Source organism: Salmo salar, chromosome ssa02 (genome assembly GCF_905237065.1).
Source record: "Salmo salar chromosome ssa02, Ssal_v3.1, whole genome shotgun sequence".
In the NCBI taxonomy this organism is placed as follows: domain Eukaryota; kingdom Metazoa; phylum Chordata; class Actinopteri; order Salmoniformes; family Salmonidae; genus Salmo; species Salmo salar.
Window position 1 is genome coordinate 70,896,181 of NC_059443.1, and position 13,853 is coordinate 70,910,033.

The 13,853-nt window shown below is 44.7% G+C and overlaps 1 protein-coding gene across 1 annotated transcript; it reads left to right on the top strand.

Annotated features, from left to right (window-relative positions):
* The first annotated feature begins 456 nt into the window (after nucleotides 1-456).
* On the top strand, nucleotides 457-11,245 carry p5cr2 (Pyrroline-5-carboxylate reductase 2). Its single transcript, NM_001141336.1, is given in 5 exon segments — nucleotides 457-535; nucleotides 1,088-1,176; nucleotides 1,672-1,742; nucleotides 5,316-5,388; nucleotides 10,843-11,245. Coding segments are annotated over 4 exon segments (327 nt in total). The 5' UTR covers nucleotides 457-535; nucleotides 1,088-1,109; the 3' UTR covers nucleotides 10,959-11,245.
* Nucleotides 11,246-13,853: the final 2,608 nt, after the last annotated feature.

Below are 13,853 nucleotides of genomic sequence, written 5' to 3' on the forward strand. Positions count from 1 at the left end.
AAGGAAAGAAGAGAGGTGGGCCCAACTCATTGAACAACTTTACTATAACCTACTTTATTAATTTATAACACATTCACAGTGCACTCATAGCCATCTTCTTCTCAACAGCTCTTTCAACTGATTTCATTCAGTCCCACACTTTCTATTGGTTATATATGGTGGCACTGGAAGTCAAGCGGTTGACATATTGGCACAAAATAAACATAACCTACTTCTACAATGTGCATATGGCCTTGAACTTGACCTATATTTTGGCTCCACTTATTACTATGGAAAATGATGCAACTGGGCACGGGAGACCACAAACCCCGCCCATAAGGGAATCAACGAGTCAAATCTTTACGCTGATTGGTGAGGAGTCTCCATTCATTGGTCCATTCTCATGCGCGTCATGACGTCTACCCGGAACACATAGAGGTTGGAAGCCACGTTGACAACGAAGTGGCGTTTTGTTTCATTCCAAAACCGGTGAAATAACGGTAGCTGCACCGGTGTGTCTATCCAGCGGCCAAAGAGGTTGAAAATTGTACAGAAGGTAAGAGTACCTATTTTGAAAAGAACATGTTCTGTTGTTCATTAATTCATTTATTGATCAGTCAGACAAGCTAGCTAGTGGAAAAGCATGAAAGACCAAAATAGTAACGTTACTGCACCATAGCCATTGCTAATGTTACAAGTCCTGCTAGCTATATTTGCTGCTGCAAGAACGAATACAAATTGCTAAACAGCTACAGTAAGTGTAAAATTATCAGGTTATAGCTGGCTAGTTATGCATCACAATGTACTGATTGATGTCTTGAACCTCAAACGAGATCATGCAAGCTGCCTACTGTTAACCTAACTAAACGTTACGCTAAATATTCCCAACGGAAGTCAAACTGAACTAAAATATAAACGCAACATACAACAATTTTACAGTTAATATGCTCACTAACAGGGATGTAAAGACATTTGTGCACAAAATATGAGAGCAATAAGCTTTTTGTGCGTGTAACTGTTTAGTTAAAGTTATTGTGCCGACTGTAATATTTCATGTTTTTGTACTATTTCATGTTTTTGTACTTACTGTAAGATCTGGGCTTTGCAGGACAAGCCACTTCACCAGAAAGATGAGTGTAGGATTCATCGGAGCGGGCCAGCTGGCTCACGCGCTGGTGAAAGGGTTCACAGCTGCGGGTAAGAAACCGCCAACCGGGTATGATGACCGACGGGGCCGTGACCCATTTTTTTTAAAATCTGTCTGGCCAGGGCAGGTCACTCTGGCTGCTCGTGTACACAAGACTGGGCCCTGAAATGTCAACAAACGGTAGCTGTTATCAGTTGCAGTTCCAGTGACTCAAATCTGTGTTGTGCATTGACCTCATCTCTCTCTTTAACCCTTTCTGTCCCCCATCCTCTCTCTCTCTTTAACCCTTTCTGTCCCCCATCCATCCTCTCTCTTTAACCCTTTCTGTCCCCCATCCATCCTCTCTCTTTAACCCTTTCTGTCCCCCATCCATCCTCTCTCTTTAACCCTTTCTGTCCCCCATCCATCCTCTCTCTCTCTCTCTCTCTCTCTCTCTCTCTCTCTCTCTCTCTCTCTCTCTCTCTCTCTCTCTCTCTCTCTCTCTCTCTCTTTAACCCTTTCTGTCCCCCATCCTCTCTCTACCTCTCTACCTCTCTCTCCCCCAGGTGTAATAGCTACTCAGAGAATCATAGCCAGTTCTCCAGACACTGATCTGCCTACTGTTGCTGGCCTTAGGGTAAGAGGCAGGGATGTGTGTTTGTTCTGTGTGTGTTTGTGTGCAGAGAGGGACAAGCCTGTACAGGCTGACCTGTTTTGTCTGTCTGAGGATGCGAGGAAGTGTGTGTTGAGTGTGTGTATGTGCGTTGTTTAAATTGCCTTGCCTGGAAGGTGTGGATGTGTTTACATGTCCTGGAGGGTGTGGATTAGAGGTTGACCGATTATGTGTTTTTTTTATATATATATTTTTTTTTTACGCCGATACCGATTATTGGACAACCCAAAAAAACGATACCGATTAACCTGCCTATTTATTTATTTAAAAAAATAAATAATTGATCATATTTTTGTTCATTTTTTCTTATTATTTACAGTTATTTTTTTTCGGGTTTTTTTCAATTTCTTTTATAAATTTTTTTGGGGGGGATATATAATTTTAAATTAAAAAAAATATGTATATGTATGTGTGTGTATGTAATAATGGCAATTACAACAATACTGAATGAACAATGAACCCTTTTATTTTAACTTCATATAATACATAACTAAAATCTATTTAGTCTCAAATAAATAATGAAACATGTTCAATTTGGTTTAAATAATGCAAAAACACAGTGTCGGAGAAGAAAGTAAAAGTGCAATATGTGCCATGTAAAAAAAGCTAACGTTTAAGTTCCTTGCTCAGAACATGAGAACATATGAAAGCTGGTGGTTCAATATTCCCAGTTCTTCATTATTCCCAGTTAACCTCTCTGGGATATGTGGGATCGCCAATAGCCAGTGAAATAGCAGAGCGCCAAATTCAAAACAACAAAAATCTCATAATTCAAACTTCTCACACATACAAGTATTATACACCATTTTAAAGATAAACTTCTCGTTAACAACCTGTTAGGGACAGACGTTCCGCTAGCGGAACGCCTCACCAATATCCAATGGTAGAGCGTGGCGCGAAATACAAATACCTTAAAAATGCTATAACTTCAATTTCTCAAACATATGACTATTTTACACCATTTTAAAGACAAGACTCTCGTTAACCTAACCACATTGTCCGATTTCAAAAAGGCTTTACAGCGAAAGCAAAACATTAGATTATGTCAGGAGAGTTCCCTGCCAAAAATAATCACACAGCCATTTTCAAAGCAAACATATATGTCACAAAAACCAAACCCACAGCTAAATGCAGCACTAACCTTTGATCTTCATCAGATGACACTCCTAGGACATTATGTTATACAATACATGCATGTTTTGTTCAATCAAGTTCATATTTATATCAAAAAACAGCTTTTTACATTAGCATGTTTTGTTCAGAACTAGCATACCCACCGAAAACTTCCGGTGAATTTACTAAATTACTCACGATAAACGTTCACAAAAAACATAACAATTATTTTAAGAATTATAGATACAGAACTCCTTTATGCAATCGCGGTGTCAGATTTTAAAATAGCTTTTCGGCGAAAGCACATTTTGCAATATTCTGAGTAGATAGCTCGGCCATCACAGGCTAGCTAATTTGACACCCACCAAGTTTGGTGCTCACTAAACTCAGAATTACTATAAGAAAAATTGGATTACCTTTCCTGTTCTTTGTCAGAATGCACTCCCAGGGCTTCAACTTCAACAACAAATGTTTTGGTTCGAAATAATCCATAGTTATATTGAAATAGCTCCGTTTTGTTCGTGCGTTGAGGTCACTATCCGAAGGGTGACGCGCAGGCGCATTTCGTGACAAACAAATTCTAAATATTCCATTACCGTACTTCGAAGCATGTCAAACGCTGTTTAAAATCTATTTTTATGCTATTTTTCTCATAAAATAGCGATAATATTCCAACCGGGCGACGTTATATTCATAGACTGAAAGAAAAACATGGAGTCATCTCGTGCATGCGCACTCCAGTGTCATTGTTCCCTGCATGACCACTCACAAAAACTCCTCCTGTTTTTCGCCCAGAGACTGCAGAGAAGTCATTCCACTTTCTGGCGCCTTCTGAGAGCCAATGGAAGCCTTAGAAAATGTCACATTACAGCAGAGATGCTGTATTTTTGATAGAGATGCCCTAGAAGGAGAACAAATTGTCAGACAGGGCACTTCCTGTATGGAATCTTCTCAGGTTTTGGCCTGCCATATGAGTTCTGTTATACTCACAGACACCATTCAAACAGTTTTAGAAACTTTAGAGTGTTTTCTATCCAAATCTACTATGCATATTCTAGTTTCTGGGCAGGAGTAGTAACCAGATTAAATCGGGTACGTTTTTTATCCGGCTGTGAAAATACTGCCCCCTATCCCAAACAGGTTAATCCAACCACAGTGTCCGATTTCAAAAAGGCTTTACGGCGAAAGCATACCATTAGATTATGTTAGGACAGCACCTAGACAAGAAAAACCACACAGCCATTTTCCAAGCAAGGAGAGCTGTCGCAAAAACCAGAAATACAGCTAAAATTAATCACTAACTTTTGATCTTCATCAGATGGCACTCGTACATTTACATTTACATTTTAGTCATTTAGCAGACGCTCTTATCCAGAGCGACTTACAGTAGTGAATGCATACATTTCATACAATTTCATACATTTTTTTTTTTTCTGTGCTGGCCCCCCGTGGGAAGGATTTCATGTTACACAATACATGTATGTTTTGCTCGATAAAGTTCATATTTGGCATGTAATGTTCAGAAATGTTTTGCCTCAAACTTCCAGTGAATGAGCACATCAATTTACAGAAATACTCATCATAAACGTTGATAAAATATACAACTGTTATGCATAGAATTAAAGATAAACTTCTCCTTAATGCAACCACAGTGTCAGATTTCAAAAAAGCTTTATGGCGAAAGCACACTGCAATAATCTGAGTACAGCGCTCAGTCATCAAAACAAGCGTGGCCTGGAGGGGGTGGGTGTGTTTGCGTGGCCTGGAGGGGGGTGGTGTGTTTGCGTGGCCTGGAGGGGGGTGGGTGTGTTTGCGTGGCCTGGAGGGAGGGGGGGTGTTTGCGTGGCCTGGAGGGAGGGGGGGGGTGTTTGCGTGGCCTGGAGGGGAGGGAGGGGGTGTTTGCGTGGCCTGGAGGGAGGGGGGGGTGTTTGCGTGGCCTGGAGGGAGGGGGGGGTGTTTGCGTGGCCTGGAGGGAGGAGGGAGGGGGTGTTTGCGTGGCCTGGAGGGAGGGAGGGGGTGTTTGCGTGGCCTGGAGGGGGGTGTGTGTTTCCGTGGCCTGGAGGGAGGGGGGGGGGGGGGTGTTTGCGTGGCCTGGAGGGAGGGGGGGTTGCGTGGCCTGGAGGGGGGGGTGGTGGTGTGTTTGCGTGGCTTGGAGGGGGGGGGGGGGTTGCGTGGCCTGGAGGGGGGGGTGGTGGTGTGTTTGCGTGGCTTGGAGGGGGGGGGGTGTTTGTGTTGCCTGGAGGGGGGGTGTTTGCGTGGCCTGGAGGGTGTCTGAGTGTATAGGTAGGTAATGCTTCAACGTTTGTATGAGGGCTCTGCATTGTGTGTGTGGGTACACATCCTAGAAGGCCTTGCATCTTCACTCTTAACCTGTTTCTTCCTCTGTCTTCCCATCTTTCTGTCTCTTCCTCCCTCCTGCTCTAGAAAATGGGTGCTATCATCACCACCAGTAACAAGGAGGTGGTGAACAAGAGTGATGTCCTGTTCCTGGCAGTCAAACCCCACATCATCCCCTTTGTGCTGGATGAGATTGGACCAGACATAGAGGACAGACACCTTATAGTGTCCTGTGCTGCAGGAGTCACCATCAGCTCTATAGAGAAGGTCAGAAAACACACACTTGCATGGACACACACACACACACAGAGAAGGTCAGAACCTGTCCTGGACTGGTCTGGTAGAGTCAATTGAAGCCTTTTTTTTATCAATTGAAAAAGAGTCTTGTTAGGTAGTGCCAACTTAGTTCTGTCCTCAATGTCAGAGAAAAACATAATAAAATGTTTTATGGTCACATAGTACAGTGAAATAAATGTTATGTTTTACAGGGTCAGCCATAGTAGTACTGCACCCCTAGAGAAAATTAGGATTAAGTGCCTTGCTCAAGGGCACATGGACCGAGTTGTTGTTATTATTATCATTGGCTCTGGGATTTGAACTAGCAACCATTCAGTAACTGGCCCAATATTGAAGAACCTAAAGAATGGTCAATGGACCAGGTGTCTCTTTTAAACACCACTGCTGCCAGGACCCAATAATTCCTCCTATAATCTCCTTTCATGACACTGTCCTCATCACCTTTTGTTGTTATTTACATAACAGATCCCCGTTTCCTCCATTTAGAAGTCTTCTTCGTGTGCCTCCTCCGTTTAGTACAAGGCTCCTTCGTGTACCTCCTCCGTTTAGTAGAAGGCTCCTTCGTGTACCTCCTCCGTTTAGTACAAGGCTCCTTCATGTACCTCCTCCGTTTAGTAGAAGGCTCCTTCGTGTACCTCCTCCGTTTAGTACAAGGCTCCTTCGTGTACCTCCTCCGTTTAGTAGAAGGCTCCTTCGTGTACCTCCTCCGTTTAGTACAAGGCTCCTTCGTGTACCTCCTCCGTTTAGTAGAAGGCTCCTTCGTGTACCTCCTCCGTTTAGTAGAAGGCTCCTTCGTGTACCTCCTCCGTTTAGTAGAAGGCTCCTTCGTGTACCTCCTCCGTTTAGTACAAGGCTCCTTCATGTACCTCCTCCGTTTAGTAGAAGGCTCCTTCATGTACCTCCTCCGTTTAGTAGAAGGCTCCTTCGTGTACCTCCTCCGTTTAGTAGAAGGCTCCTTCATGTACCTCCTCCGTTTAGTAGAAGTCTTCTTCGTGTGCCTCCTCCGTTTAGTAGAAGGCTCCTTCATGTACCTCCTCCGTTTAGTAGAAGGCTCCTTCGTGTGCCTCCTCCGTTTAGTAGAAGGCTCCTTCATGTACCTCCTCCGTTTAGTACAAGGCTCCTTCGTGTACCTCCTCCGTTTAGTAGAAGGCTCCTTCATGTACCTCCTCCGTTTACTACAAGGCTCCTTCGTGTACCTCCTCCGTTTAGTAGAAGGCTCCTTCGTGTACCTCCTCCGTTTAGTAGAAGGCTCCTTCGTGTGCCTCCTCCGTTTAGTAGAAGGCTCCTTCGTGTACCTCCTCCGTTTAGTAGAAGGCTTCTTCGTGTACCTCCTCTAACCAACGTTATCATCCTGTCTGACCCCCCCCATCCATCCACTCACACATGTTCTCTTGTCAAATAATTGATCTTGACAAATCATACAAGTGTTTCTATCTCTTTACCTCTCTCCCCTTCACTAACCCGTCTCTCCCCCCCAGAAGCTGCTTCAGTACCGTCCGTTCCCCAAGGTAATGAGGTGTATGACCAACACCCCCGTCGTGGTGAGAGAGGGAGCTACAGTCTACGCTACAGGAACACATGCTGAGGTACACATTCACTAGGCACCAGCTGAGGTACACACACATTCATTAGGCACCAAACAGAAGAAAACCGGGTGAACCCGTTTCCGTTGCAAAAAAGTTTTTCTGCAGTGTGCAGTAAATAAGGGTAAAATCTCCATCTCTTTTACCCTAATACCATTCTCTCTCTACCTCTCTCTATCTCTCTACCTCTCTCTACCTCTCTCTCTCTCCCTACCCATATCTCTCTCCCCCTCTCTATCTCTCTACTCTTCTACCTCTCTCTCTCCCCTACCCATATCTCTCTCCCCCTCTCTATCTCTCTACCTCTCTCTACCTCTCTCTCTCTCCCTACCCATATCTCTCTCCCCTCTCTCTCTCTCTCTCTCTCTCTCTCTCTCTCTACCTCTACCTCTACCTCTCTCCCTACCCATATCTCTCTCCCTACCCATATCTCTCTCCCTACCCATATCTCTCTACCTCTCTCTACCTCTCTCCTACCCATCTCTCTCTCTCTCTCTCCCCCCCTACCCATCTCTCTCTCTCTCTCCCCCCTACCCATCTCTCTCTCTCTCTCCCCCCTACCCATCTCTTCTCCCACCTGTCTGGCAGGTGGAGGATGGCAAGTTGTTGGAACAGCTGATGGCCAGTGTTGGGTTCTGTACAGAGGTGGAGGAGGACCTTATCGATGCCGTCACCGGCCTCAGTGGCAGCGGCCCCGCCTACGTGAGTCACTGACCTATCATAGAGGGGTAGAGGGGCCTGGCCATGCCTATGTGAGTCACTGTTGACCTTCCTCCATAACATTACACACTGCTAAGCACCCACTCACAATGTGTTTACCTCACTGAGTGACTTCTGGCCTAAATAAAGAAGTGGTTGTGTGTGTGATGACAGGCGTTTACAGCTCTGGATGCCCTAGCCGATGGAGGGGTGAAGATGGGTCTACCCAGGAGACTAGCGGTCAGACTGGGAGCTCAGGCACTACTGGTCAGTAACATCATAGTATCACAATGTAACATATCATCACACTGTAACATATCATCACACTGTAGCATATCATCACACTGTAGCATATCATTACAGCTCAGGCACTACTGGTCAGTAACATCATATCATCACACTGTAGCATATCATCACACTGTAGCATATCATCACACTGTAGCATATCATCACACTGTAACATATCATCACACTGTAACACATCATCACACTGTAACACATCATCACACTGTAACATATCATTACAGCTCAGGTCTAACTGGTCAGTAACATCATAGTATCACACTGTAACATATCATTACAGCTCAGGTCTAACTGGTCAGTACTGTACTGACAGCAACCCATCGTTACACCAGACAGACCAGAGCCCAAACAGCAACCCATCGTTACACCAGACAGACCAGAGCCCAAACAGCAACCCATCGTTACACCACACAGACCAGAGCCCAAACAGCAACCCATCGTTACACCAGACAGACCAGAGCCCAAACAGCAACCCATCGTTACACCAGACAGACCAGAGCCCAAACAGCAACCCATCGTTACACCACACAGACCAGAGTAACAGTAGTAGAATGAAGGACCGTTTTTCTGAATTCAACATGATATTTTTTTACGTTGGAATTTCACTTTGTTGCCTGTATAGAACACATGTAAAACATTTTCACACTGCATTGTTCTTAGTCCCAGGCTAGACTGGTCCTGGGATAGCTTAGCCTGTGTTCACACAAGCATTTGCTAACCCTGGACTAAGTTCTAGTCCTGGGCTAAGGAGTCACTTCTATTCCTTAGACCTGAGCTAACGGACAAACGCAACATGCAACCAACATCTCTGACATGCGACCAATGTTATGAGCAATACAACGTTTATTAACACATTATTTCACATTGCTTCTAGACTAGCATTTGATTTCCAACACTACTAGTTTGTATTAACCTTGCTGTCTGCCTGCCTGACCTTTAAATCATTTTTCACTTTTGAAATGCGATCTCACCCCTGTAAAGAGGAATGCTGTGCACGAACGATACCGCAACTTTTCTGATCCCGGCGAAAATCCTGCAACAATAATAATATTATCATGGATATGTCCAATTACAATAAATGTCACTAGAAAATCTATGAAATAAACGAACATGGAGCGTTTGCTGCCCTTCCAGCTGTAGAGTTTTTAGCTTTAGTTGGCTGAGTAAGAAGACGTTAGCCAGCCTGCTACATAGCTACCATTTCTGTTAGGCATAGCAACCAATGTTTTTGTACGGATGAAAGTGTTTTGTCGTCAGATGGAAGGATGAAATAGTTGCAGAACACATTACAGGCATCACAAGCATATGTACATTAAGTGATTGTGATTGGACAGTGAGCATTCTAGGCCATGTTCTTGACCCTGATTCACTCTCACTGGCAATTTCTGCACCGTGTTTCCGGGGCTCGTCCCGGGAAGTCTGAGTTAACGCCAGCCTGCGCTAAGGTTGATGCTAGCCTACTTTACAATGTGTGAACACTCGCTGAACCCCGGGCTAACCCCAGATTCTAAATAATGATGAGACCTTTGAACTGTTTTTGCGTACTACCCCCCCCCCCCTTCATTTTATTTCTAAAATCTAAAAGGAGTCAATATGATGCCCTTACTGGTTTTACGGTTGACTGATGGTGACTCCCTCCCTCTGTCTCTCTCTCCTCCTTCACCCCCAGGGAGCAGCTAAGATGTTGTTGGACTCTGAGCTGCACCCTGGCCAGCTGAAGGACAATGTGTGTTCCCCCGGGGGAGCCACCATCCACGCCCTGCACGTGATGGAGAGTGGCGGCTTCCGCAGTCTGCTCATCAACGCCGTGGAGGCTTCTTGTATCAGGACACGGTGAGGGTGGGGTTGAGACACACACCTGAAACCAGACACACACAGACATGCTGACTTACCTCCTCCCCTCCTCCTCAGGGAGCTGCAGTTCCTAGCGGACCAGGAGCGCATCTCCCCGGCAGCCATTAAGAAGACCACCCTGGACAAGGTCCTGCAGCAGCCTGGGGTCAGCCAGGGGTCAGGGGTCAACGGCAAGCCAGGACTCAGCCTCAGGAGAAACGCCCCAGGACCTGTCAAGAAGAACAACTGAGATGGAGACCACACACAACACCTATAACGCCAGGACTCAGCCTCAGGAGAAACCCCCCAGGACCTGTCAAGAAGAACAGCGGATGGATGGACACACACATATACACTCGCTCACTCACAACATTTGGAAATTCAGCTTGCACAGACCCATAGCCTTGGTCTGACAGGGAGTCCGCGTACACACACGTGAACAGAAATGCATGTACAACATGCTGCCTGTCTACCTTGTCTTCAGTCTGTCTGAGGATATGTGTCTCCGTGGTGATAATGGGCCAAAACATCAGTGAATATTTCAGATAGAAATGCAATGCATAGAGCTGACATGATTCCTTATTCTGCATGACAGAGGAATGCATAAATCTGTTCTTTGCAATTCATTTCTTTCTGAGCGTTTCTTTTTAATGTTTCCCCTGCAGCTGAAGCAGGCAACAGATGGCTTCAGTGATGGCTTTTTTTGCCTGATGACTGGAACTGAATTCTTCCCACTGCTCTGTTCTCTGCACACGTTGAAGTTGTCTGTGGTGACGTCATAATGAGGGGGTGTTGTACAAAAGTCATCAGCGATTGGATCCTTTCGAACCAATCAGAGCATCAAAGCCAATGACACATTTGTTTTTTAAACACCTCTTTACTCACGTTGGCTCTGGCCCAACCCATTGGTTTCTGGGGCCAATCGGAACATTTATGTGTTTGTGTTCGGGAAAATCGTCAGGGGCGGGGTACTCCGATCCAGACTCATTGCGCAGAAGAAACGCTAGTGGCCTAGTGTTTTTACAGGAGCAAGGAGTTTGGGTACCTAGTCAAGCCATTTCTAAGGTAGTGTCCCAAATTGTACCCTATTCTTCCCCTCCCCAATAGGGGTCAAAGGTAGTGCACTATAAAGGAAATAGTCTGCCATTTGGGATTCACCCCAAGTGTACTATACAGACAGTTAGTGTATTTTATATGAAGCCAGATCACGCCATGAAAACCCTTTACTTTTGTTTGTTGTGATTTTCTTGTCATTATTTTTGGTGTTATTTTATGGACTGACTAAACAACAATTGTTTTGAGAATTTGAGTTTTTGTTTTTTATATATTCTATTGTCTGTATGTTGCGGTCACCATCAGGACAAAAAATGAACACTAGCCACCAGACAAATGAACACTAGCCACCAGACAAATGAACACTAGCCACCAGACAAATGAACACTAGCCACCAGACAAATGAACACTAGCCACCAGACAAATGAACACTAGCCACCAGACAAATGAACACTAGCCACCAGACAAATTAACACTAGCCACCAGACAAATGAACACTAGCCACCAGACAAATGAACACTAGCCACCAGACAAATGAACACTAGCCACCAGACAAATGAACACTAGCCACCAGACAAATGAACACTAGCCACCAGACAAATGAACACTAGCCACCAGACAAATGAACACTAGCCACCAGACAAATGAACACTAGCCACCAGACAAATGAACACTAGCCACCAGACAAATGAACACTAGCCACCAGACAAATGCTGGTAAAAAGTCTGGGTGTCTGGTGAATTTTCAATCCATGAGTCACACTGGCTGGCATGCCAAAAATATATTTTCAGGCACTGGTCACCATCATTAGTTTCTAAACCTCTCTACTGTGTGAGAAGGTGGGTCGCCAGGTCAAAGCAGGTCCATTGTTTACATGGTGTGACCTTTTGACTCCGGAAGGGTTTCTCTCTCACAGGGTCAGGTACAAGGTCAATGCAAACTTTGTCACTGCTCACCTGCTTCTTCCTCAAAGTTTCTGTTTGTATTGTTCCATGTCAGATGACCTCTGTCTCTGGAGGAAACCATGGATCTAAAAACACACCGAAATCATCATCATATGGGTTCATCTGATCATCTGCATAGATTACCAGAACTAAACCATACCTGGAGACGTGTTCAACATCTCAGTAACCACGGCAACGTGATGTAACAATCTGATCATCTGCATAGATTACCAGAACTAAACCATACCTGGAGACGTGTTCAACATCTCAGTAACCACGGCAACGTGATGTAACAATCTGATCATCTGCATAGATTACCAGAACTAAACCACACCTGGAGACGTGTTCAACATCTCAGTAACCACGGCAACGTGATGTAACAATCTGATCATCTGCAGACATATTCTGTCTATCTGTTAAGTGAGGAAGACTCATCCTTCAGTGAAGGAGATGCTACCATGTTATTATCTGTCTAAAAGGGAACCTGGTATTTAACCTTGTAGTGCTAGTATATCTAGTTTATATCCGTCGTCATTCACTTTAACATGGAACTATTCATTTGTATGTTTTGATACTGATTAGTAAAAATGTGTATGGTCAATTACCAAAGGCTCTGTCCTAAATTGTATATTGAGTTAGCATATGGTAGTGAAAGGAGGCGAGTTGAGGAATCTACCTACTGTAGAGTATTGGGATGCAGCCCAGCTCTAGCTGTTCAGTTATTTCAACTCAGCATCTGGAGACACAGAGGAAGTCACAGTATAGTATGTGGACATGTCCCCCCCCTCGTCCCCCCGTTAACTTGACAAGTACGGTTCTACAGATGTCATCGTCCGTCATCGTCACGTACTCAACGGGGGACAGACGGGGTAAAGTTTCAACCCCTGTGCCCCCACGGATACAAATAGACATTTGTGAAGAGTGGCTGTGTACCAAATGACACCCTATTCCCTACATAGGGCTTTATGTGTCCTGGTCCAAAGTTGTCTACTATACAGGGAATGGCACCCTATTCCCTACATAGGGCTCTATGGGTCCTGTGGTGGCATTTAGGAGTCAGGATGCAGACAGTTTTTCCCTCGCTGCCGTAGATACGGATTCTGATTGGTTGGCGTGGGAGGAAACGAGCCGCCAGTTTTAGAACACTCGGCAATATGAAGGAGGTGGGTGACATCTCAGGTCCAGGAGAGGTTCAAGTCAGGGTTGGATGTGGCATTCTATTCCCTATATAATGTAACACTTCTGACTAGGGCCCATAGGGCTGTGGTCAAAAGTAGTGCACTAGGAAATTTGGGTGCCAATGAGCACCCACAGATTGGCTCTTGGGGTTACCCAACGTCAACATCTTCTAATCTACTTTTTGGAGGGCACATCGATATTTAAATTGTTATGGGGGTGCCCAGCCCTCCTGCAATTCAAATCATGGTTCATTTCCTGCCTTATTTCTCTCCTTTATACTCAAACTTTAAAGTCAAACTAAAAGAAAGTCATCCAAGTTCATTTACTTCTACAATAACTTTTATATATTGCCTTCAACAATAATACAGGACACAGGCCAATTGTTTGTTTGCCTCTGAAATATGAATGCAGAAGACCATGTTGTGTGTGAATTGTCCTCCACGGCATATCCATTGTAAAGTCTGGAGTTTGAATAGACTACCTACTTTACAAGGCACCTGGTGTAGAAGGTAATGTCGATATGCAAGAAAACCGTCGAGACAAGCGGCAGTCGAGATAAATTTTCCCCAATCACAGTTGAACAATACTAACCGCTTGCAGCCTACAGGATTACCTTAGCTACATTCCGGTTAAAAAGTGGCCTTTGATTAAAGTGTGTGTATGTGTGTATAAAAAAAATAAAGGCCTTGATTAAAACTGTCTCCCGCGTCCCATTCCACGCCCCTGGCCCCAGA